We start from the raw sequence: 25,229 nt of genomic DNA on the forward strand, positions 1-25,229 counted from the left end.
AATTGATGATATGCATACCATTTCATAATATATCTAATTATAATTATCTTAATAATAATCTTGATGAACTCGACGACTCGAATGCAACGTCTTTTGAAATATGTCATGAATGACTCCAAGTAATATCTTTAAAGTGAGCAAATGCACATCGGAAGATTTCTTTCATACCTGAGAATAAACATGCTTTAAAGTGTCAACCAAAAGGTTGGTGAGTTCATTAGTTTAACATAAATAATCATTTCATGATTTTAATAGACCACAAGATTTCATATTTCCGTTTCTCATAAACATACGTCCCATACATAGAGACAAAAATATCATTCATATGGATTGAACACCTGGTAATCGACATTCACAATATGCATATAAGAATAACCCATCATTCCGGGATCCTCCTTCGGACATGATATAAATTTCGAAGTACTAAAGCATCCGGTACTTTGGATGGGGCTTGTTGGGCCCGATAGATCTATCTTTAGGATTCACATCAATTAGGGTGTATGTTCCCTAATTCTTAGATTACCAGACTATATAGGGGCATATTCGATTCGATCATTCAACCATACAATGTAGTTTTGATTACTTGTGTCTATTTCGTAAAACAGTTATAAAAACAGCGCATGTATTCTCACTCCCAAAAATATATATAAAAAGGGAATAATGAAAACTCACCTAATGTATTTTGTAGTAAAAATACATATGACGACATTGAACAAGTATAGGATTGGCCTCGGATTCACGAACCTATATCATTTATATATATTAACACATATATTTGTCATCGAACAAATTTATTATATCTTAAATTATATGTTATATATTTAATTTGTATGTATGTTTAAAATGACTAATGTTTATATAATTATATTAATATTTATATATGTTTAACATTATATTAAAAATACATCATTTGTTATATATGAATATTTATAAAAAAAATATGTTATAATATGTAATGTTTATTATAAGTATAATTTTATATACATAATATTTATTTGTTGTAAAAATAATAATAATGATAATACTAGTAATAAAAATAATGATAATAATAATAATGATAATAATTTGTAAAAATAATAATACTTATGTTCATAATAATAATAATAATAATAATAATAATAATAATAATAATAATAATAATAATAATAATAATAATAAATAATAAAATAATAATATTTATAACACTTAATGATATTACATAATAATAACTAAACTGATAATAATAATAATAATAATACTCATATTATTAATACTAACGTAATAATACCAATAATTAATAATGACAATAATAAGAATAATAATAACTACCTTTGAAGCTTTTCACAAAAAAAATGCCTCGGACAAGGCTCGAACTCGCGACCTCTCGTAAACGCAAACACCTCTAAACCACTGAACTAGTTAGTTATGTCTTGTAGAATTCGCAAGCTTAGATAATTAAACCATAACAAACTGTTACTGCCCAAATTGGAAGTCCAATAACCAAATATCTCGGCCCAGCATCGATTAGCCCAACTTTGTAATCAAAAGAATTTAATTTCAGAAGCCCGTTAAAAAAAATGCGTTCGGTCAAACAAAAAAAAATATATAATAATTATAATAAAAGGATCAAGCAGCCACCAATAATCGATCTAGGTCAAGTATTTCCTCATTCGATCGATCAGAATTAGAGTTTGCGAATTTGGGGAAAACAGCAGTCTTTATCAAATTGGGGTTCGGTTTTGGTGTATTCGAGCCAGGAAGAACTCCAACACATTAGCGTGTGATTACCGAAACTGCATCAAATCATCATCAATGGATCCTTGTTATCGGTTCAATCAATTAATCAAGTATGTACTCTATTCACTATTATCCTCTTCCTTTCTTTAATCCCTCCATAATTTCCTGTATAATTACTTGATTGAACAATAGTAGTAATTTTTGTTGTTCTTGTGTTTTGATGATGGTAGTGTCAGTAGCAAGGATGAGGTAATAAGGGTGATGGTTTTCGGTTTGTAGAACAGAAAAATTTATAGCAGTAGCAGTTTAGTCGAATAGTAGAAAAAAAATACAGAAAGTGATTTTCGATGGTGGTATAGATGATGGTTTCGATGGGTCAATATCTTATTAACAAACTGAAATAGTAGTAACCAATGATCAAACTAAAATGGTGTTTAGTGGGTCTCGTTGGGTTGCAAAGCAAGAACAGGAACATAAATCATTACAGCGGGTTTGTAGCAGTGACACGATGAGATGAAGAAGAAAAATATGTACAACAACAGTGCACAAAATGATAGCATCAACAATGGAGAAGGTAGCGGTTTATGTGATCATAGTGGTGGTGAAATGGAGTTTGTTTTGGGATTATCGAGCAAAGAAACATATAGACCGAAGCAGGTTCTAGTCTGATGGTTGAGGTGATGATTGATTAACGAAGGTGGAAGGTGGTTATGAATGTTGGTTTTAAACCGAATATGAAGCTGTGATATTGGGTTAATGGTAGTTAAACGGAATGGCAGTTTGAGGGTGATGAGTTAATCCTCCCAATCGTAAACAATAAAGAACAGCACTTTTAATTTGATGATGATGAATTAGTGTGGTGGTGTTTGAATGAATAATGGCCCAAGTGGTAAGGCGGTCTTGAACGAATATTGCCCAGTATGAGCACTAGTTCGTTGGCTTTCTATAGCTTTTGTGATGTTTAATGAAAAACAGAGATATTTAATATGTAATTCCAAGTGTGCATTGTTTACATATTCCATTTATATTATATATATGTTTGAGTATATTGTGGGTCTTGTTAAGACTTTTGTGTCACTGAATTGAGAAAGAAAATAATTAGAATATGGTACATAATCGTGGCTTAGACACACATGCAATGTTTGTGTGTATGCAAATATAATAAAGTGATTTGTGTGTTTGACAGGGAAAGGAAAGGTATTCTAGACTCTCACATGGGCTTGGAATTATCTGCAAGGAAAGAAAGAAATAGAAAAAAAAAATAGATGGTTGGTTTGCTATGAGATGCTTTACATTCGCACTAATATACAGATATGGATTCTTACTTTACAAAAGTGATATGTAGTATTAGATTAGATAGATAGTGATTTACAACAGAAAGGTGATATGTGTGATTTGGAAATTTTGTTTGTATATATGTAAGGGAAAGAGATGTGGGGGTGTGCTATTAGTCAATCATCTACATACTCAGATTAAAATTATGAGGAAGGAAACGAAAACAGTATACCTCCATTCAATCAATATATCCACTTTCATAAATCTATAACAAATATCCTATTAAACTAAACAAAAATAAGTTGAAGATTTAAATAATAAAATAATATAACTTTAAAAATATCAAAGATTCAGAAAACGTGATACTAAAATATAGCAGCCATGTAATTGTAATCTTATAGAAGTATGATATCGTATTTTGTTGTTAATTAAAGATGGATAAAAGCACACAGAAAAATCCCATATTTTAAGTTAAATATCATTATTTATTTTACTTAATTAATTTTTAATAACAACAACCTTTATCATTTCAACTTATACTTCCAATTATTATTTATATATATACACACATATCTATATACAAATAGTTGTTCGTGAATCGTCGGGAATACTCAAAGGTCAAATGGTTTCATTAAAACAGTTTAAAATTTTTGAGATTCAAGATTACAGACTTTGCTTATCGTGTTGAAATCATATAAAGATTAAGTTTAAATTTAGTCAGAAATTCCCGGCTCATCACATATATAACCAACCAAATCTTGTTTTGAATCGTTAGAGTAAAATAATCATAAATTAGAAGTTCCTCAAAGGTATCGAAATATGTGTTTGATCCCATTTCAATGTATTTTGGTAGGAGCTGAGCTGAACCTTGCCAACAAATTAACTGCAAAAGAAATGTCAGGTCTTGTACAATTTGTAAGATACATAAGAGCTCCAATTGCACTAAGATATGGAACTTCTGATCCGTTAAGATCTTCATGATCTTCACGGAGATGAAATGTATCAGTGTCAACATTAAGTGATCTAACAACTATAGGAGTACTTTTTTGCATTGTCCATACTGAAAACGTTTTAAAATATTTTCTATAATTTGTTTGATGTACAAATAAACCATTAGGCATATGCTCAATATGCAAACCAAGGCAATACTTAGTTTTTTCGAGATCTTTCATTTCAAATTCATTTTTTTTAGAAGTTGAATGGCTTCATGGATCTCTTTATTTGTACCTATGATGTTAAGATTATAGACATAAACAACTTACAATCACATATCCGGACATTGTTTTCTTAATAAGAACACATGTGCAAATAAGATTATTTGTATACCCTTTTCTTATCAAGTAATCACTTAATCGTTTATACCACATGCGACCCGATTGTTTCAACCCATATAAAGACCTTTGTAACTTGGTTGAGTACATTTCTTTGGGTTTTGTATTGGTTGCTTCTGATACCTTAAATCCTTCAGGCATCTTCATATATATATCACTATCAAGTGATCCATATAGATAAGCAATCACAACATCCATGAGATGCATTTCTAAATCTTTAGAAACTGCCAGGCTGATTAAGTAATTTCATCCATAATTGGAGAATAAGTTTTCTCATAATCAATTTCTGGTCTTTGAGAGAAGTCTTGAGTTACAAGTCTAGCTTTACCTTGTAACTTTATTTTTTCTCATTTCCTTTTCGAATTAAAATTTATTTGTATCCCATACGTTTCACATCTTTAAAAGTGATAACTATTGATCCGAAAACTTTTCTTTTATTGAGCGATTCAAATTTAGCTCGCATTGTTTCTTTCCATTGATCCCAATCATGTCTATTTTGATATTCCATGACAAATTTTGGTTTTGGATCATCATCATCATTCATGATGTCATATGCAACATTATACGAAAATATCTCATCAAGATTTTTCATTTCATTTTGGTTCCATAATAATTTTTTTTTTTGAATGTGCATAATGGATTGAAAATTCCGTATTGACATCATCAATCTCCTCTGCAGAAGGAGTATTGATTTGTGATTCTTCTTGAACACTTTTTTTTACCTCATTATCAGCTGATTTTCCTTTTCGAGGATTTTTATCTTTGGAACCAATTGGTCTCCCACGTTTCAGACGTGGCAAAGACTCATGAGTGACATTATTGCCAGCTTTTAGAATTTTAATTCTAGCTAAAGCATTTACTGCTAGTATATATGATTTAGTCACTCCTTTTTGTATGTGTAAATACGTCAGGTAATTTATTTGCAAGTTCTTGCATATGTATTATTTTTGAACTTTCTTTTCGCATTCTTTTGTGCGATGATCAAGATACATTAATTTATGTTCACATCATGAAACATATTTTTCTTTATTTTTTTCATTTCTCCCCCTAATATAGGGAACAATTTTTTATTATAATGACAATCAGCAAAATGTGCTGTAAAAACATCACCCGTCATGGGTTCAATATATCTTATAATTGAATATGTTTCATATCCAACATATATTCCCATCCTCCTTTGAGGACCCATTTTAGTGCGTTATACACTGCACAATCAAATGTCTTAAAGGTGTGAAATATTTGGATCTTGGCCAAGATCAAGTTGTAGAGGAGAATATTTATTAGTCGCACTTTGTTTAATGTGAAATAAAGTCGCAACATATAAATTTTCATGTCCTCATATAAATTCTTAGAGTTATGTACTCATTTTTAATGGTCTAGCTATTAGTTGCATGCTTTTAATTATTGATTCAGCTATACCAATTTTTTTATCCACATGAGCAACTGGATGTTCAATAACTATCCCTTTAGACATATAATAATCATAAAATGCTTGAGATGTTGACTCACCAACATTATCAAGTCTCACCCTTTTAATGGTGTAATCGAGAAATGTGCTCTTAATTTAATAATTCGAACAAGAAACTTTCCTAATGCCACATTTCGATTTGATAATAAACAAATATGAGACCATCTGTTAGATGTGTCTATTAGAACCATGAAATATCGAAATGGTCTACATGATGGATGTATTGATCCATATATATCACCTTGAATTCTTTCAAGAAACATTTGTGATTCCTTTTCACAATATACTTTTCATTAATCACCATATGTGCTTTTCATTAATCACCATATGTACTTTTTCATTAATCACCATATGTACTTTTTCATTAATCACCATATGTGCTTTTTCATTAATCACCATATATGCGCTTTTCATCATATATCCTTTTCACCATATGCGCTTTTTCATTAATCACCATATGCGCTTTTCATCATATATTCTTTTCACCATATGCGCTTTTAATCATATGCGCTGTGCTTTTCATCATATGCGCTGCGCTTATAATCATATGCGCTGCGCTTATAATCATATGCGCTGCGCTTTTCATCATATGCGCTTTTCATTAATCACCATATGTGCTTTTCATTAATCACCATATGTGCTTTTTCATTAATCACCAATTAAGTAGTTCACCAAATGATTGACTTTTAAGTAAATGATTGAATAAAATACCCCATTGTACACTAAATAACACTGTACTAAAATATACATGACTGTGGACTTGAATATATATATATATATATATATATATATATATATATATATATATATATATATATATATATATATATATATATATATATATATATATATATATATATATATATATATATATATATATATATATATATACTTTCTTTAGTTATGAGCTTCAAGAATCAAGAGGGCTTTAATTTTGAATTTGCAAAGAATTTAAGAGCTAGCTTCACCAATGAGTTCTCCTAATCTTCTTTGTACCATATAAAATAGATAATCATACGACTGAATAACCATATTATTATATGAAACCTAATGTTAAGTTTCTTCATAGTCTTCAAATGCAAATCATTTCTAAGATACAATTTTCGACTCCCTGACTTGGTTCGTTAGTATAAACCAAATTTAACAATTATTTGATCAAGTATCCATCTTTAATCATATAACAGTACTTGGTTATTAAAGCTACTTTTATAAGCCACCCAAATGTATATTCGTATACTTTAGCTATATCAAACTAGACCAAGTAACAAATGAAAGATGATTATGAATAAAAGAAAATAAACATAATTTGTTCAGGGCCCAATAATTTTAAGGGCCCAATATCTATTTATATTTAGACGGCCCAATATATTTATATTTTAGACGGAAGTTACCAAGCTCAAAACTTTTATGTTAGTAGAGGGAAACAAATTCTTATCATAAGGACTTCTTTATTTATAGAATATCTTCTTTCTCTTTATCATCGATGTGGGATTTAAAAAAAATAGCTTATCATTACTCAATAAATAATAATACAAATCCTTATTATCTTATTGAACTCGCAAACTCATTTCATAACTTGTGATCATTTTCACTATTTTTATGGTTACATATAATATATTTTTGTTTAGTTTAGAAGAATCTATTACATACGGAGTAACTTTAGTAAACTATCTGTAAACTGTAATTTTATAGTTCTAGAAAACTTACAAGATATACTTTATGAGTTAAGTTAAAATTTAATAATTATAGAGACATAAAATCAGCTATAATGCTATTGAAAATTCGTAGTTAGTCTAACTCGATATGACACGTTACATATAACTAACATAACTAAAATCCTACTTTAAAATGCTTTTCTTCACTTAGAAAACGCATAACTATTTTTCGAGTGATCCTTTTTTTTATATATATATTATGATTCAAAGTTTATCATCTTAGTCTAAAGCTATGGGGCATATCTCTATATTTTCGCTTAGGGCATCAAAATTTGTAGGACTGGCCCTGAGAGTAAGTACTTACAAATCTTCGGTGGACGGATCGACATCACTTCCCACCATATAAAAATTAAGAAGCTACCTAGCAGAATTAGTAGAGCTTCAAAGAATATAAGTTTTAAGTTTTTAACACAACATCAAGTTTCTAAAGAAGAAACTAAAACAAGGTGGGAAAAAGGGGTGTTTGTGAAGTAAATGGAAGGTTAAGTGAACAAAACAATAACACGGATCTCAAGAGAATAGGGACAAATAAATGATACACAAAACCACACAATGCAGTATATGTTTATGTTTATATGTACTCCGTATGTGTTAATAATAATTTTAATAAAAGAATTTAATTAGTATAAATACGATTATTATAAATACATTTAGTATAAATATGTTTAGTATAAATACGAAGATTAAGAGAATAAACATATTATGCATAAATATTAAATTTTAAGAATAAACATTAGTATGCATGAAATAAATAATGATTAATTGCATAAGTAATCATAAATGTTAGATAACATAAATATAAATGTCAGTGAAGTTAATAAGAGTTAGATTACAGAAATATAATTCAGGCGGTATAACCGACCATATATAACATAAATATAAATGTTAGTGAAGTTAATAATAGTTAGATTACAGAAATATAATTCAGGCGGTATAACCGACCATATATAATATAAATATAAATGTTAGTGAACTTAATAAAAGTTAGATTACAGAAATATAATTCAGGCGGTGTAACCGACCATATATAACTTAAATAACATAAATATAAATGTTAGTTATGATAATAATAATATATACCTTACTAATAAATAATAGAAGATATCGTTAAAGATTTTTTTTATTATTATTATTATTTTGATTAGTGACTTGTGCTTGCTTAGATAAACCTTGATTATACGGAACATTTCGTGCTGATAACGTGTTATAATTCAGTAGGCTTATAACTACCTTTAGTGGTTTGATTCTTTATTAAGAATACTAATAATGAAGTGTAAGAACAAATATGATAATGGAGAGAAAGAAAGAAACACTTTGTAAGTATGAGAAATGGTACATCTTTAAATGACTACCATACATGCCTATTTATACTACATTAAGAGTGTTACATATTTGATTTTTATGAATTGTATATAAAATTGTTAGTCACCTTCAATAATTGATTGTTAGCCACCTTCAATAATTGATGCATTATTATAACAGTAACAAAATTCATACAAAATAAATAAATAAAAGGAAATAAAGAAAGAGTAAAGGTGAAGGGATTAACTACGTTATCAGTTAAAAGGGGTAGGTTTTGTAATCACATGCAACGCCCCACTACACAGATCGGGTCCCGCGTTGCTTGCGTCTCACCGACACCCCACATTTCACGTCAATTATTAAGTGAACACTTTCACCTCCTAAATGTATAATTCATTCTTATTTTGTTTAAACATAAACCAAACAGATGTAAAGTTTTATTTTACACCAATATTAATCAGGCGTCAAATCAGAAAAGAAATACCCAAAATATAATGTGGCATGTGAGTTGGCAAGAAATTTGACGTCCTGATGCCGTTAACCCCGGGCGCTTCAGTCACAAAATTGACGAACAAAAAGTACGCGTCAGGGATGTATGGAAATCAGATTTCAGCATTAATAATTTATATATTATTAATTAATATATTTTATATCCAACTACCAATAATATTTTACCACATCACTCATCACAAATTTAACACTACCCATTAAAAAAACTCCACTTTTTAACTTTACCACATCATCAAAAAGTACATCGATCAACCTCTGACGTCACAGTCAGGGTTAATAGTGGTCTTAGATGCAACTGATTATAATAACTATATGTCTTTAGATTAAGGTGGTTTTTAGATTTTCGTCTATTACTGATCTATGGTTTGTTGTTCAATCACTCTCTTTTTGTAAACTTCTTTTGTGTAATATATTGTAGTCTTTTGTAGTCTTAAGTGCTTGTTTAGTTTTCACTTGATCTGATCCTATACACCTCTTAATTCAGTAGGTAAATTTGCAATCTTTTTATTAGTTAATCTGTCACTTAATATGAAAATCGATCTCATAATAAATAAACAATCTTTTAGACTTATCGTTTGTTAGATAAAACTTCAGTAAAATTCGACTTGGGCTGATTTAAGTTAATATCTATCAAGTTTTTATAGAAAACTCTAGTTATATTCGACTTCCGGATGAAATATGCATCTCGAAAAAATTGTAATATTTTTATCATCATTTTTTATAAATGTTGTTAACACACATTTATTACGTATTTATCAAAAACTAAAAATACTAATTTATCACTTGATCTTTAGCAAATATTCGATAATGAAATGTACTTCTACAAACATACACCTACATATTGAATGTACGTTTCAAGATAGATATTAAAATAATTAGTGAATATAATATAATAATAATAATCAAAAAAGTATAAATGCAAAACAAATGTTATATAATAAAGTTAGATTTTTTAAAATGTATCTAAATCTAAATAAACATACTAAATACTATTATTACTCGCTATTCTCATCATACTTACATATAGTTGGTCAAATGGACGATTTCTTTTGTTCGAGGATTATGAATCAAGTCACTTTACTTTTAGTTAAAAATTGTATGTCTGTATCTTACATTTCATACCTTGTATACGCAAAATAAATACAGTACATAACATACAATTAAATATTAACTTATATAAGTAAGATTAAAATAAGATGGTACACACGTTTAGTATACTAGTAATATATGACAACCAAGGACAAACCATTTGATGGTCAATCTTTACACGCACATGTGTTAGGAAACAGCAAGTTTGTGAAACAACTTTTGATAAACAAGATCATGTTCTTTCGATAAATTCCAACTATTACTCAAGTCCCAATTTCCCATCTCTCTTGGATCCAAACAAAAGAAGCAAAAAAAGTACAATTATTATCATCTTTCTAATCAAGAGACATGACATCAAATGTAAAGAGCCTTAAATAATACTCCGTAATGCAATATTTACTTAAAAGAATATATAACTCAAAGGGTTGTAAGTAATTGATGGTAATCTTTTTCTGCCTTTATTCATCCTCTCAAACTGAGTACTTATACATTAAATTTAACTTGAATATCAACACTCATCAAACCTATCCATCCATAACTATCCTAAAAAGAAAGCAAAACGAACTAATATGAAATCAAAACATATACATGTATCCATTACTATTCAAACAAAGTAATACTTATTTTTTACTTATTTTTTTGAATATCACTTTGGAGCTTAATCAGGTATAAATGTTTGTTCTTGTCTAGGCATGTCAACACACCCTTCGGTTTGATAACTCGAAAACCTTTACATTTTAGATCATGAGTTTGCCCAAACAGCTTTACTAACATCGAGATGGCTCAAACGAAAAGCTCCAATTAGATGTTCAGGAAGCTCTTCTTGTGTGTTTCCCTGCATGAGTTATATTATTCCTTACTTAAAAAACTAACATAAAAACACACGAGTGTAGGCTATATATAGAGAAAACAAAAATAATGCCGGTTTTATATTACCTGTATAACAAAAGCCATATCAACAATCAAACTACTGAAGCAACTGAAAGCCTTGCCAGCCAACACTTTAGCAGATGTTGATGAACCAACATCAACGTCCATCTATTTATACAAATGAAATGGTGTCAAATATTCATTAACCACTATAATAATTAAGTCGAAAGACTTTGAATGAGTTGTTTTATTGATAAGTTACCTCTAAGTAATTCTTCCCAAAAATGTAGTTGATTTTAAGCATATTACCAATCAGAGTGGGTTTACGAATAGTTTGCTTGAGAACCCATGGTCCCTGTGAAATAAGTTAATTACAGTAGTACATGTTTAGTAGTTAAACCGTATATTCTATAAACTTTTACTAATACCTTTTAAGGTATCTAACCTTGGTTACATGAGGGATGACTTTAATTCTCGAATTCCTAAATGAATCATCTCCATTTACAAATCGCTCTAGCAAAGGTATATCTTTGATAGAGGTACGTATCGTATGGTATGATGCAAGATTATACATTGTAGTACCTGGAACCTGATTATACATTGTTATATAAAAACAAATCTTAATTCTTAATTTATATGAAAACAAACATAGTCACCTGAAAATTGACAACAATGAAGAATTCTGAGCGACCTTCAGCAGCGTATTTCTACAGAATAAACCTTGTAAACTTCATTTCAAATCATAATGAGAATCGTTTAATTCGTACATTGAAGACTAACCTGGACGATGTTCCCAGGTCGACTAGCAAGATGATCTTCCCGCTTATCAGATTTTATCCAATCAACTGCAACTGTATGCAGCAATGTATTTTCTGCTGTAATCTAGAAATTAAACATCATTGTATAAGATGAACAAATAATATTGTACGTTGCGTGAAAATTTTAAAATATGATAATATTAAAAATTCAACCTTTTTACGATCTTCAAAAAAGGTTTCCCCGCGAATTTGAAATATAGAAGGTTCTGGAGATGACCAACTGTTAGGCAAATTGCCCGTTTGATCTTCTGGAAGAGTGACTGTGCAAGCATACGAAACATTTACATCCCACACAAACTTCTTTACATTCGCACAACCATTTTTTTGCATTGCAGTGTATAGCAATTAACTATCTAATGTACATTTTTACATACAAACTCACCTTTCTTTTCCACTACAACAACAGCCTGATTATCATTTAATTCATCATCAAACAAAGGTTCTGAACAATCAAAGAATTCATCTGATTCATCTTCCATTTTCATTAAGTAATCATCTGAAGGTGTTTGCCTCTTATACTGATCTTTTTCTTTCTTATGTAGAAAACTATATTTCTTCAAATCGTGTGATGTGAATTCAGGCAATAAGTAATCGGCTAAGTTTGTCTTAAAAAGTTCTCTCAAAGCTACAAATATAAGCACTGCCAATATTTAGTTTACAGAACAGAAAACAAGAATGTAAATATGTTACTCATATGAAGAACCAACCAGCAAGTCTCTCAAGCATCTTAATTGTGAGGCGTCCAGCAAAAGATTTCTGTAAATACGACCTCCAATGTTTCCAATCGATAGCAAGCATGTGTCTTACAACTGATTGTTTATATCGATTCCCAGGAGATATTACATACCCTCCACCTGTAAAAGTACAACGTTATATCATTGTCATAGACTTTGTTTCTGTAATTGTAAATTTTATCATAACATACTTATAAGGGAAGCACGGATAAATCCTTTCTGAGGGGGACATTTATCGTGAAGTACAGAATGATAAAGTATAACTGCAACAAACAAAATATAATTGATCTTCACTTTTATGCTTAAAGAACCAGAGCATATATATTAACAACTAAGATATGTAAAAAATTTGGTAAAATATTTTTTTACTGTATGTCCCGTTGTCGTCCTTCATCCAATATCGATGCAATAATAAATCTCGTCGCTTCATACCCCTGTAAGATCATAGGCATATAGTAATGTACATGCTATAAAGGGACTCATATTTAAAGACGCGAAGAAATTAATTAACTATTAACTATTAATTATTACAAGAAATTCATACCAAGGCAGCCAACTGTCGTATAACTGCTTATGAATAATATCAGTGTGAGCATCTATTGTTTCAATCACACTACCCTGTTTAAAACAAAAGTCCCATCTGCAAGATAACATCATGTTACATCATCATTTATCATTTTACAGATAAAAATAACAACTTTGGTACTTACTGTGTTCTTGAAGAACCAAGAGACATAAGTGTTTGGAAAACAACGTTCGGTGTGTCTTCTATCACACCAATGGCAGCTAATGCCGGATGACGACTTTTTCTCTTACTTTCTTGATCTTTTGCATGTTTAAAAAACCTGAGACCTGAATCAAGAAACATACTTTTAAGTATCAACTTTGGCCACATCAAGGAAGCATTTAGTTAAATTGATCATTGATGTTTACCATTGTGACAACCAAATATTGTCCAGTAAGACGGTTCGTAATTCTCAGCAGTTTTAGGATTCATGATTGAGGCTAAAGAGAGGATGTCATTAACATCATTCTTATCACACACTTTAGCTTAATAATTACGCCTGCATTTTAAAACAGACTTTATAGTACCATTTCTCAGTTGAGTTGTATTTTGTAATTTATTATTTATGTTGTCAATAGAAATTTCAGTGCATAACAAATAGTAAAAGAAGTTAGCATGAGGATTACATGAATGCACCTAACAATAGGTTGTTGGTACCTAAGACAATTCTGATTCACCTGCATTTCACTAAAGCACATGTATCATCATAAAAAGAAGTTGGTTGCACGTTTTAAATGTTAAATAGTATGTACCTTTTGTGATAATTCTTGGAATAATTTGATCCATTTTGCAGCTTTTTCGGGATTGCTAGCCCCTAACTACGTAATTTTGGACGTAAAACTAGAAGTGGCAAAATGGGCGGGTTGGGCTGGTTTGGGTAACTGGTCAAAATCGTTCGGGCTAAGACTATCTGACTATGTGCTAAAATGCTACTTTTTTCATCAATGAAATGTCAACAATAGAGATAGGGTCCTGCAAGACCCACCTGTTAAGATTAATATGTATTAAGGTTTTATACCATTAAATTCTCCATTTGAGTACGGGAACTGTGCTTTCATTTTTCACCACACATAAGCTAATTGGGGTCCACTACCAAAAAATTAAGACCTAAAACATTACGTGCTGCAACTTCTTCAATATTCAAGGTGTTAAAAATCTTTCAACCGTCTCAAATGCTATTTTTTTATTTTACCAAACACCATTTTAGGCCGATTTCAGGTACTAGTTAAATTTAGGAAAACTTTTTGTAGAAAGTTACTAACAGAAAATTTCACTGTATAACAATTTTAAACGTACGTGAAACCGTGGAGCAGCACAATTACGTGTTTTGGATACTAATTGTAACAATTTTCACAATATTAATGCATGTTTATGATAGTGATTGTAGAGCGTGATATAAATAATACTCCGTAGATAATAATCAAACTTCACGTAGCATATGAAATTTAACATATCAAATTCAATACAATTTGTTACTCTCAATTTTTATAAGATGATAGATTCAACCACATGAATACATACATCTATATTCTATATCTATATCTATATTAATTACAAAATTGGAGAATGTACCTCAGAAGATGTAAAACCTTGTGGTGCAAATGGGAGACGGATTTGAAGCTGTTGAAACGACGAGTTTGAAGAACGTAATAAAGTTTTCTCCATCATCAATCAGCTGTATCGATACTTGTTCCATTTCGATACGCTGTAGTTTCACAAATTTTACGTATCAATCAAACTATCAAAGTGTAGCTACATTTGATATTGAGATTTAGAGGTATGGTGTATGGGTTTATTATAATTTGTGACCGCTAAACAAGTGTCTAGTTGGCCCATTCTTACTCTACAGTAATGTGTCAAAACCTTTTGTTTTCAATTAAATCGGTTTTTATTTTGGATTATTATTATTTTTCTTCTTTTTTAGGGTACATTTTAACTAGAGTTTTTTTTATTAGCGAAGAAACATTTCTATGAACGAGTATATTGATTCTCTTATAGAGGGTAAACAAGTCACCTGAGCGCGAGACCTAGTACTGAGTGAATTGCGCACAAGACGCACCCTCGGGTTACACTCCCTTCTTGAAAGAAATGGTTTTACATTTTAACTAGTTGAATTGACTAGTTTTGAGAACGCTAATTATTAACCATCTTTATTTAGGGGATGTTAAGAAAAAGTTCAAATTTAAAGGATGTTTATAACGTCACTTGACTTGTAGCTTACTTTTTTCCTCCAAGAAACCGGAAATTTAAATAGAACTATCTCAAAAGATATAAATCGAGTATGTTTGATACAATTAAATCTGTTTAAAAAGATTCTACTATGTAATTGAGTTGCCATAGATTGTCAAGAATTGAAACATACTTCCATAAAATGGAATGAAACTCTGTGTTGTTTGTTTTTTTAAGATGTTTTTATCTGAAGATTGTGAACCATGTCTGTAGAGAAAATATGACCTAAAAGTTTGTATGATGAATAACAAAAGACTATTTGTTTTTATGTCTATAGCACTTAGAGTCATATTTCTAAGTCTGCGAGTTTGCAGATAGAATAAGACATTACTTTATCCTATGTCTTTAGAAATACAAACAAGCTGTAGTAAAAATATCTGCGAACGCGCAGACATATAACATAATAGAATCTGCAGGCTGAAAAACGAAAAACACCTTAATCTAATACATTAGATTGATAGGTCAACAGATTTGTTACAAAAATTCTTGATTCTCAGACACCCTAATTGATTTAGGATCGATGATGTTTTGAAATTAGTTTTCGGGAGGAATTAGGAATGATGAAAATGTGAGCAGGGATCATTTGAAATTATTTAAAAGAATCAAAACTTCATTATACTCAATTGAATTACACTTTAGATTTACATGGATGATAAAAAAGGAGAAAGTAAACACATTTAAATCCCTAGCAATCACTTTAGCTTAAACAAGGGAGTCTTTGGTTGCTTTCTTCACATCAAAATGATTTTCTTTATCTTGATGTCCCAAAAGAGGCGTATTACTATCTTTATCTTTAATCTGTAAACGCACACAAAACAAGACGAACCAAATTAATTGAACTTGATAGTATATGCGTCCAATATTTAGACTTCATGCGCGTTTATAATCAGTTGAAGTTACAGAATAGTAAAGAGAAGGGTACCTGTGAAGCAGGAGAAAGGTCTGTTTGTTTCTTTTTGTTTTCGTAGGTACAAAAGTATGAATACAACCCCATTCCAACAATGGCAACAAGTATTCCGATAATGTTCCTCTCTGTGAAAGGATCATGTAGTAATGTATACCCGAATCCAAGAACAAGACATGTCTTTAGATGTCCTAGTACCTGGTATGTAACTGGTGATGTTTTCCCAATCACCAAAAATGTACTAAAATTTACAGAAACCGCGATTACACATGATAGTATAATGAATCCCTGCAAGTAACGTTATCATCATATCTCATGATAAGTAGAAAAACAATCATGTGAATCAGGATAAAATCACGTTAACTACATAAGGTACCACAGAACTTCAAATTTACCTAGACATGACTAAATGGGCGGGTTGGGTGATATGTCAACATAGGTTATCTCTGGTACAGGTTTGGTTTGGGTTGGGATGGATCGGGAAAACAATTTTTTGTCAAAGTCGAATTCTTTTTATATATAATTAGCAAAACAGATATGATTACAAAAAAATGCACTCCGTATTAGATGAATATTAAACTAATGGAAAAAAAAAAAAAAAAAAAAAAGGATCACGATGTTTTATGTATTTAGAGTAAATTATGAATTATTTTGATCTGTTTGACCAGTTTTTCTTTTAAGCTATTTTTTACAGTTACAAAATTGACTTGTAGAAAAAAGTTAAACACGTAACCAAACTCCACTCCTACTTAAGTGAACGGGTTGGAATTGCCACATCTAAATTAACCCAATTGAGAATAAAACAGAGAAGGATATGGAAGAATACCAGAATAAGAGGCGAGTATTTGAAAGCAAAAACATTTTGCTTAGTGAGGTACTGATCTACTAAAGGGCCCGAAACAAACAATATTGCTGCTTGATATGGGGCTGATTGATACAGCAGTTGAGTTGATGTCACATTTAATCTCTTTTGAATTGTGTTTGTCAGCTGAAATCATCAAGTAGATAAGAATAACTTTAACATCATTTTTAGTTACAATTTTCTAGCACATTAGTGAGATACATACACAATATAATACGGAGTAATAAAATAAAATAAAAGTCAACGTAAAAAAGTCAATGGAATTGGGAGGATACAATTTGACCAACACAAGTGGTGGCAATAGCTAGAAGTGATAGAACTGTGCCAACAAAATTTAGCTGAAGATCTGTCACCGATGCTATGCCAACTCCAAAAAGTAATACGAAAATAGATAACTTGATATTCTTGCTGCAATGTTTTCATCGAAAATATATAAGCTTATAACTTGGTTATCTGAAAACTATGAGTTAGTTAGAAAAAAAAAAGGTGCTTATCGTACTAAAATATATGGTCATTTACCTGAACTGTTTTTTCAAGAAAAGAGTTTCTAACAGGACGGTGAAAGGTATGATTGCAAGTTTGGTCATCTGTAAAGCAAAATATTAAAGATGATTTTTAGTAAGTAAGAAATATGATTAAGGGCGTGAACGAAATTTATTAATACTTGGGTCCAGAAAACAAACCTGATAAAAACCAATGGAGTTAAAGCCAAGGCTCAAGTTAAGGAAACCAATCGAAACACCATTTAGGACACCAAAAAGGATCACGGTTTTCATATCAATGGCCTTGTTCTCAAAGAAATGTAAACGATATGCCACGTGAAGTGTGCAGTATGTTACCACCAAATGCCAACTAGTCAATGTTGTAGCTTCATATGAATAAGTATAAACTTACTTTACTATGCTGTGATTGGTCAAAACATGATAACTCTATACAATAATCAATATATATGAAGCATTATTTACACCATCAGCATTCATAGCCATTTCTCCTAAGATTAAGAAAAAACGATAATAGTTTTCTCGTATAACCGATGTCCCCTACTTTAACATCATTAGGAACTAATTTTTTTATTGGACATCATTTTGGGATCACCCAGGGGGACTTAACCACCCACGCGTTCATCTCCTGTAGTTGCATAACCCGCCCCCAACTACTGCCCTGGAGGAAACTCGGACCAATCCGAGGGCATGGTCGATAAAACCCCTCCTCCCCGCTGCCCCCACACTAAGCGAAAGGCGACCTGGGTGGATACTTCAGGTCAGGGATAACATTGAGTGCAATGTTGCAGCCAGCGGAATCGAACTCCTGACCTTTCGCTAACAGAGGCGGGCAGGCCACTACCGGCTGAGCTACAACTCAATGTTATTATGAACTAATTAATCAACTAAATACTTCCCAATTTGCTTAATTCATCATAAGGTGTACTTAAGTTAAGCAAAGAACTAGACAATACAGGCAGGCTTTGATCAAGTTATTCTCAATTAATGATGGGATTAACCACTGGTCATTAAGTAAGAGGATTAATGATCTTTTGGGACAATTTTAATAATTTAAACTTGGATAAAATTTGTTCATAATATCTGAAACGATAACTTGAGATGCAAGTAAACCGAGAAAAGGAGATATTACCAAAAGGAAAACCAAGATTGCTCATCAAGGCTTTATTGCATATAACAATTGATACTGATGATGCAACAGATAAAAATAATGCTCCAATAACCCCCAACTGATATCCTGTCAATTCTCCCATCTTCTTTATCCCTACCATGAACAAAAAAATAATAATAATATTAATTAAGTACATAATTAAATCTATACATGATATGATATAATACACTAATTTCTTACTCCTAGCAATGAATTATTCAAAATTCAACAAGAATTGTTCTCCATAATTAGTACATATATAGTGTAATAATTAATACATTATACATACATCGTATATAGAATTATGCAAATTTAACAAGTTACTAGTATATACATAGATACATACGCACATGAACCATATACATTAATCAATACATGAATGAACATTTAGTATTTTAGTTACATAAAAATACACAGTAATCACCATTAATTACCAAATAATATCTCTAAAGTAAACAATTTGCAGTTTACCTAATTTGACGTCGGAAATTCGAGAGAATCTGAAACACCTGCAAAAAAGACAAAACAAGTTTAATACAAATTCAAAACAGTTACAGATAGTAACATTTTACAAACACCTTACTTAGGGGTTGAATTGGCGGTTATAGCAATAGCAGTAGCATGTGGTCGTGGATCATATACGTTTGCGCGGTTGAAATGGAACTGAAAATAGAAGTTGATAATTATATGTGTGCTTGTGCTTATGCTTATGCTTAATACTAATATGAACTTTGTAATTTATTTATCATTTATTTTATAATATAAAATATAAAATGTGTGTGAAAATTGAATGTATATGGAATGAAATGGAATTGAGGGGGTTTATATTTTGTGGTTTGCCATCCGTATGGATGGTTGGTACCTAGAAAGATTTTTTAAAATTATTTTATTGTTGAAGGTGCTCTTTATTTTATTTTTGCTTATACTTGACTGCAAAACTAGTACCCATATGTTTTGATTTATTTATTCACATAAGTAGTTGTTAGTTACGATTTTCACATAGCTCAAGCATTAGCACTCCGGCCCGTGGTTAACTTTATTTGAGATGATGTCAAGAGGGTTAAGTGTTGATCGTTCTAAAATCGTTTGATGGAGGGGGATTCCAATAGTTATATTAGAATATAAGCAAGAAATTGAGAGTATAATTCGTGAAAATATAAGTGTTTGGAATGAAAACCTAGAGTTTGTATGTATAAAAAACCTAACTTTTAAAATAGATCTCCTTCATAACTAACGCATGTGATCCTCACATATAAAATAAGCATATGTATATGCCAGTTATGTATTTGATCAATTAGTGATTTAATTTAATTAGAAAATTATATGGTTACTAAATGTCCGCACCGAAATGTATGTGTGACATGCACGATGTTAGGAAGAGGGGATCGCCTGGACGTTGGGAAATATAAATTTGAGAGAAAAACAACTCTATTACTCAAAAGAATAGATTTACAGAGTATTACAAAACTCTTACAAAAAAAAAAACTCTCAAACTCACACACACTCTCTAGGTTGTGATTACACTTCTCTGAGTGATTTAGGATGATTTACAACTGAGGTTTGCACCTCTATTTATAGTAAAAATTCTATGGCGGTGGAATGGTGTGAACGGAGAAGGTTGGCGGCCGTCATCGGTATCAACTTTGCTACTTCCATATGAGTTGTCAAGGTTGCCTACTTTGAATATCTAGAAGGTGGGCTTCTAGATTGTAGGCTGAAAATCTTCAATTCTCCCCCTCCATCCGAATCCACAAACATTCCAGTTATGTCTCTGCATAACTCCAACTTCTCTCGAGTCACCACCTTTGTTAACATATCCGCAGGTTTCTCCTTTGTATGGATCTTCACTAGTCTCAACAGTTGTCGATCAATTACCTCGCGTATCCAATGATAGCGAATATCAATATGTTTTGTACGTGAATGGTACATGGAGTTCTTGCTCAAATCTAGAGCACTCTGACTGTCACAATGTACCTTGTACTCCTTTTGCTTGATTCCAAATTCTTGGAGATAACGCTTTAACCACAACATTTCTTTTCCAGCTTCTGCGGCAGCAATATACTCTGCTTCAGTTGTGGATAATGCAACACACCTCTGTAGTCTTGACTGCCATGAAACAGCTCCCCCTGCAAAAGTGTAAATGAATCCTGAAGTAGATTTCCTACTATCAGGATCTCCGGCCATATCCGCATCTGTATATCCTTCCAAGATTGGATCAGCTCCCCCGTAACAAAGACATAGATTCTTTGTACCTTTAAGATATCTGAGAATCCATTTTACCGCCTCCCAATGCTCTTTCCCGGGGTTCGAGAGAAAACGACTCACCGTTCCAACTGCATGAGCAATGTAGGGCCTTGTACACACCATCGCATACATCAAACTTCCAACTGCTGAAGAATATGGTACTGACGTCATCTCCCCGATCTCTTCCTTGGATGAGGGACAAGAACTCTTGCTTAACTTGAAATGGTTAGCTAATGGAATGCTAACAGGTTTGGCATTGTTCATATTGAAACGTGAAAGCACTCGTTCAATATACTTCTCCTGAGATAGCCATAACCTTTTATTCTTCCTGTTTCGGGTTATCTGCATTCCCAAAATCTGTTGAGCCTGTCCTAAGTCTTTCATGTCAAAAGACTTAGAGAGTTCCTTCTTCAGCTGGTTGATCTTCGTTACGTCTTTCCCTACGATCAAAATATCGTCTACATAAAGTAGAAGAGCAACGAAATGTCCTTCGGAAAACTTCTGAATGTAGACACACTCATCTGCTGCAGTTTTCTTGTACCCGTGACTCACCATGCACGAGTCAAACTTCTTGTACCACTGCCTAGGTGCCTGCTTTAAACCGTACAAACTTTTCTTCAGCTTGCATATGAGGTTATCTCCTGAAACCTCAAAACCTTCTGGCTGCTCCATGTAAATTTCTTCATGTAAATCTCCATGAAGAAAAGCTGTCTTTACATCCATCTGTTCAAGCTCCAAGTTCATACTTGCGATCAATCCAAGTATGACTCTAATTGAAGTCATCTTGACTACTGGTTAAAATATCTCGTCAAAATCAATCCCTTTCTTCTGTTGGAATCCTTTGACTACAAGTCGTGCTTTGTATTTCACCACTTTTCCACTACCATCCTTTTTCAGCTTGAACACCCATTTATTTTTCAGTGCCTTCTTCCCGCGTGGAAGTTCTACAATCTCATAAGTTTGATTTTTCTGCAGAGAATTCATCTCATCCTGCATTGCTAGCAACCATTTTTCTTTATCCTTATGAGTTACTTCTTCATGAAAACTCTCCGGTTCTCCATCTTCAGTAAGTAGAAGGTACTCGGATTCTGGATATCTACTCGATGGAATCCGACCTCGTTCAGATCTACGAACTTCTGGAACATTCTGAGGAGATCCACCATCATCTTGACCTTGTGATGGTGCTGGAACGTCTGGCAGATGGGGTTGTGGCTCCCCCTGCTCAGCACCGTCATTTTCCTCATTATCTTCTACTTCTGGCATTTCTTCTTGCACTGAAAATTCATTTCTCATGAATGATTCCGTTGTTGCCTCTGGTACCTGAGCAGCAACATTTGAATTCTGAGATATTGTGGGCTTTTCAATATCTTTTATTGTCTGGCTTTCATGGAACACCACGTCCCTACTTCTGATCACCTTTTTCTCCTTTGGATCCCATAATCTGTATCCAAATTCTTCATCTCCATAGCCTATGAATATGCATGGAGTGGTCCTTGCATCCAGCTTCTGCCTGAGCTCCTTGGATACATGTGCGTACGCCAAACATCCAAATACTCTTAAATGAGAGTATGATGGATCCTTTCCAGACCAAAATTTCTCCGGAACTTCAAAATTCAGTGGTACTGATGGAGATCAGTTGATCAAATAACAAGCGGCTCTGACTGCTTCTCCCCATAATGGCTTTGGCAGCTTAGCCATACTGAGCATGCTCCGAACACGTTCCATGATTGTTCGGTTCATTCTTTCTGCTATACCATTGTGTTGAGAGGTACGTGGGACCGTCTTCTCGTGTCGGATGCCATATGATCTGCAATAGGCATCGAACTGTCTGGAAGAGTATTCACCGCCGTTGTGGGATCGAAGACACTTTAACTTCTTTCCTGTCTCACGTTCTACCATGACATGGAACTGTTTGAAGTAATCGAACACCTGGTCCTTCGTCCGTAAGAAATATACCCACACCTTTCGAGAAGTATCATCGATAAATGTCAGAAAGTATCGATTACCGCCAATTGATTCAACCTCCAAGAGACCGCAAACATCAGAGTGTACCAGACTGAGTAACTCTGATTTTTTCGTTGAAGAGGAATTAAACGAGACTCTATGCTGCTTACCAAACAGACAATGATTGCAAGGATCTAGTGCAGCATCCTTGTCTACATTGATAAGCTCCTTCTTTATTAGGGTAGACAACCCTTTCTCACTCATGTGACAGAGTCTCTGGTGCCATAAATTTTGTGAAGCCTCCTTTTCTGCAACATTAATACTGTCTGTGCAGATCTTCACATGAGTCTTGTACAGTGTGCCACAAATGTGTCCTCGAGCGACTATCATAGCGCCTCTTGAAATTTCCATGTGCCTTTACTGAAATGACTATCATAGCCCTGTTTGTCGAGAGATATCCCAGAAAGTAAATTCAGCCGAAGATCTGGCACATGGCGGACATCCTTCAGAGTGATTGTGCTCCCGGAACTTGTCTTTATCCTGACATCTCCAATTCCGACAATCTCAGCGGAACTGGAATTTCCCATCTTCACAGCTCCAAAGTCACCAGCTTTGTATGTTGTGAAGTATTCCTTGTATGGAGTCACGTGGTAGGAAGCTGCAGTATCTACCACCCATTCTGTTTCTTCTCGTGAGACGTGAAGGCATGTCTCATCATGGGTTGAACAATAAGCTACATCACCAGAGATAGTCACTAATGTTTCTCCACCCTTATTCTTCGGCTGTGAACTGCTTTGACCTTGTTCTTCTTTCAATCTATAGCAGTTCTTCTTCATATGTCCCTCTAATCCACAATGATGGCATTTATATGTTGGTTTTCTGCCATCAGCTGACCTGCCCCTGCTCTTGCTTCTGCCTCTACATTTATTTTTGCTACTCATTCGCAGTCTCCCCCGATTCTCTGTGACAAAGGTATGGGTCTGATCTGTGCCCATGTCTTTTCTCCTTGCCTCTTCACTGAATAGGGCATCCTTGACCATTGACATGGTAAGTTTGCCATTCGGGGCTGAGTTGCTGAGTGTTACTACCAGCGTTTCCCAACTATCGGGAAGGGAACTAAGCAGTAGTAGCACCTGAACTTCATCGCCAAGCGGCATCTCTACAGAAGATAACTGGTTGACCAAGCTCTGGAACTCACTGGTATGCTCGGCAACTGAAGTTCCACTTTTGAGCTTCATGTTGACTAAACGCCTCATCAGCAGGGCTTTATTCCGAGCAGTCTTGGCCTGATACATGTCCTCCAACTTTTTCCAGAGGACATATCCGTCTGTCTCTTGTGCAACATGGTGGAAGACACTATGATCAATCCATTGACGGATCTGACCAATAGTTTTTCGGTTTGATTTCTTCCACTCTTTCTCTTTGGCAGAATCAGGGTTTATACCCTTCAATTCAATAGGATCGAACAAATCCTTACAGCTGAGGAGATCTTCCATCCGAGGTTTCCACAGCGTGTAGTTTGTGGCTGTGAGCATAATCATAGCTCCGGAAGATGATGTTGACTCTTCTGTGGACATTATCACCTTACAAATAATTTTTTAACACAAACGGGGTTGAATTGTAGAAAACAGAGATCACCGTTACGTCCGGAACGGTTGAAAATGGTGGAATAGACACTTCGCGGCTTAAATTTCACTTACGGGGCAAAATTATAATTTTTATAAACTTCAGGGACCAAAAATGAAATTCTGAAAATTTCAGGGACCAAATTGTAAAATTTCAGAACTGCTACAGTACTGGTACAGGAACTTGCTACAGTGCCGCCAGCTGCTACAGTGAATTGCTACAGGACTGATACAGTGATCGTCTTCTCCGGCGAAAATTCCGGCACCGGTCGTCTTCTCCGGCGAGATTCTGGCGAGTTGACCAAACTTTGACCGCGTTTTCTGGGCTCGTTATAACTCCGTTTAAGTCGCCGTTTTTTGCGTTGGACTCGGTTCGAC

At 32.9% G+C, this 25,229-nt stretch overlaps 2 protein-coding genes across 2 annotated transcripts; both read right to left on the minus strand.

Moving 5' to 3' along the window:
* Positions 1–11,107: 11,107 nt before the first annotated feature.
* LOC139896178 (protein ENHANCED DISEASE RESISTANCE 2-like) lies at positions 11,108–14,107 on the minus strand. The gene is made up of 15 exons (XM_071878772.1): positions 14,020–14,107; positions 13,762–13,909; positions 13,539–13,680; positions 13,373–13,468; positions 13,198–13,262; positions 13,020–13,091; positions 12,802–12,948; positions 12,477–12,719; positions 12,248–12,354; positions 12,057–12,158; positions 11,933–11,983; positions 11,722–11,865; positions 11,539–11,631; positions 11,343–11,444; positions 11,108–11,241 (listed from the first exon to the last, which is right to left on the minus strand). Exons 2-15 carry the CDS (start codon positions 13,823–13,825, stop codon positions 11,149–11,151), a joined length of 1,521 nt encoding a protein of 506 aa, XP_071734873.1. The 5' UTR covers positions 13,826–13,909; positions 14,020–14,107; the 3' UTR covers positions 11,108–11,148.
* A 2,200-nt stretch (positions 14,108–16,307) lies between these two features.
* LOC139896179 (UDP-xylose transporter 1-like) lies at positions 16,308–24,547 on the minus strand. Its single transcript, XM_071878773.1, has 8 exons — positions 24,532–24,547; positions 19,021–19,125; positions 18,072–18,256; positions 17,908–17,975; positions 17,664–17,796; positions 17,353–17,514; positions 16,545–16,814; positions 16,308–16,420 (listed from the first exon to the last, which is right to left on the minus strand). Exons 1-8 carry the CDS (start codon positions 24,545–24,547, stop codon positions 16,325–16,327), a joined length of 1,035 nt encoding a protein of 344 aa, XP_071734874.1. The 3' UTR covers positions 16,308–16,324.
* Positions 24,548–25,229: the final 682 nt, after the last annotated feature.

Source organism: Rutidosis leptorrhynchoides, chromosome 3 (genome assembly GCF_046630445.1).
Source record: "Rutidosis leptorrhynchoides isolate AG116_Rl617_1_P2 chromosome 3, CSIRO_AGI_Rlap_v1, whole genome shotgun sequence".
Classification (NCBI taxonomy): Eukaryota; Viridiplantae; Streptophyta; class Magnoliopsida; order Asterales; family Asteraceae; genus Rutidosis; species Rutidosis leptorrhynchoides.

Excerpts from the sequence above, each read along its gene's own strand:
- LOC139896179 (XM_071878773.1), bottom strand. Across the intron at positions 17,976-18,071 it reads ACTCCATTGGTTTTTATCAG|ATGACCAAACTTGCAATCAT; the intron begins GTTTGTTTTCTG and ends TTTGCTTTACAG. Across the intron at positions 16,421-16,544 it reads ACCTTTCTCCTGCTTCACAG|ATTAAAGATAAAGATAGTAA; the intron begins GTACCCTTCTCT and ends GTGCGTTTACAG.
- LOC139896178 (XM_071878772.1), bottom strand. The coding sequence starts at position 13,825 with ATGAATCCTAAAACTGCTGAGAATTACGAACCGTCTTACTGGACAATA. Across the intron at positions 13,681-13,761 it reads AATATTTGGTTGTCACAATG|GTCTCAGGTTTTTTAAACAT; the intron begins GTAAACATCAAT and ends TTCTTGATTCAG. Across the intron at positions 13,469-13,538 it reads CTTGGTTCTTCAAGAACACA|ATGGGACTTTTGTTTTAAAC; the intron begins GTAAGTACCAAA and ends GTTATCTTGCAG.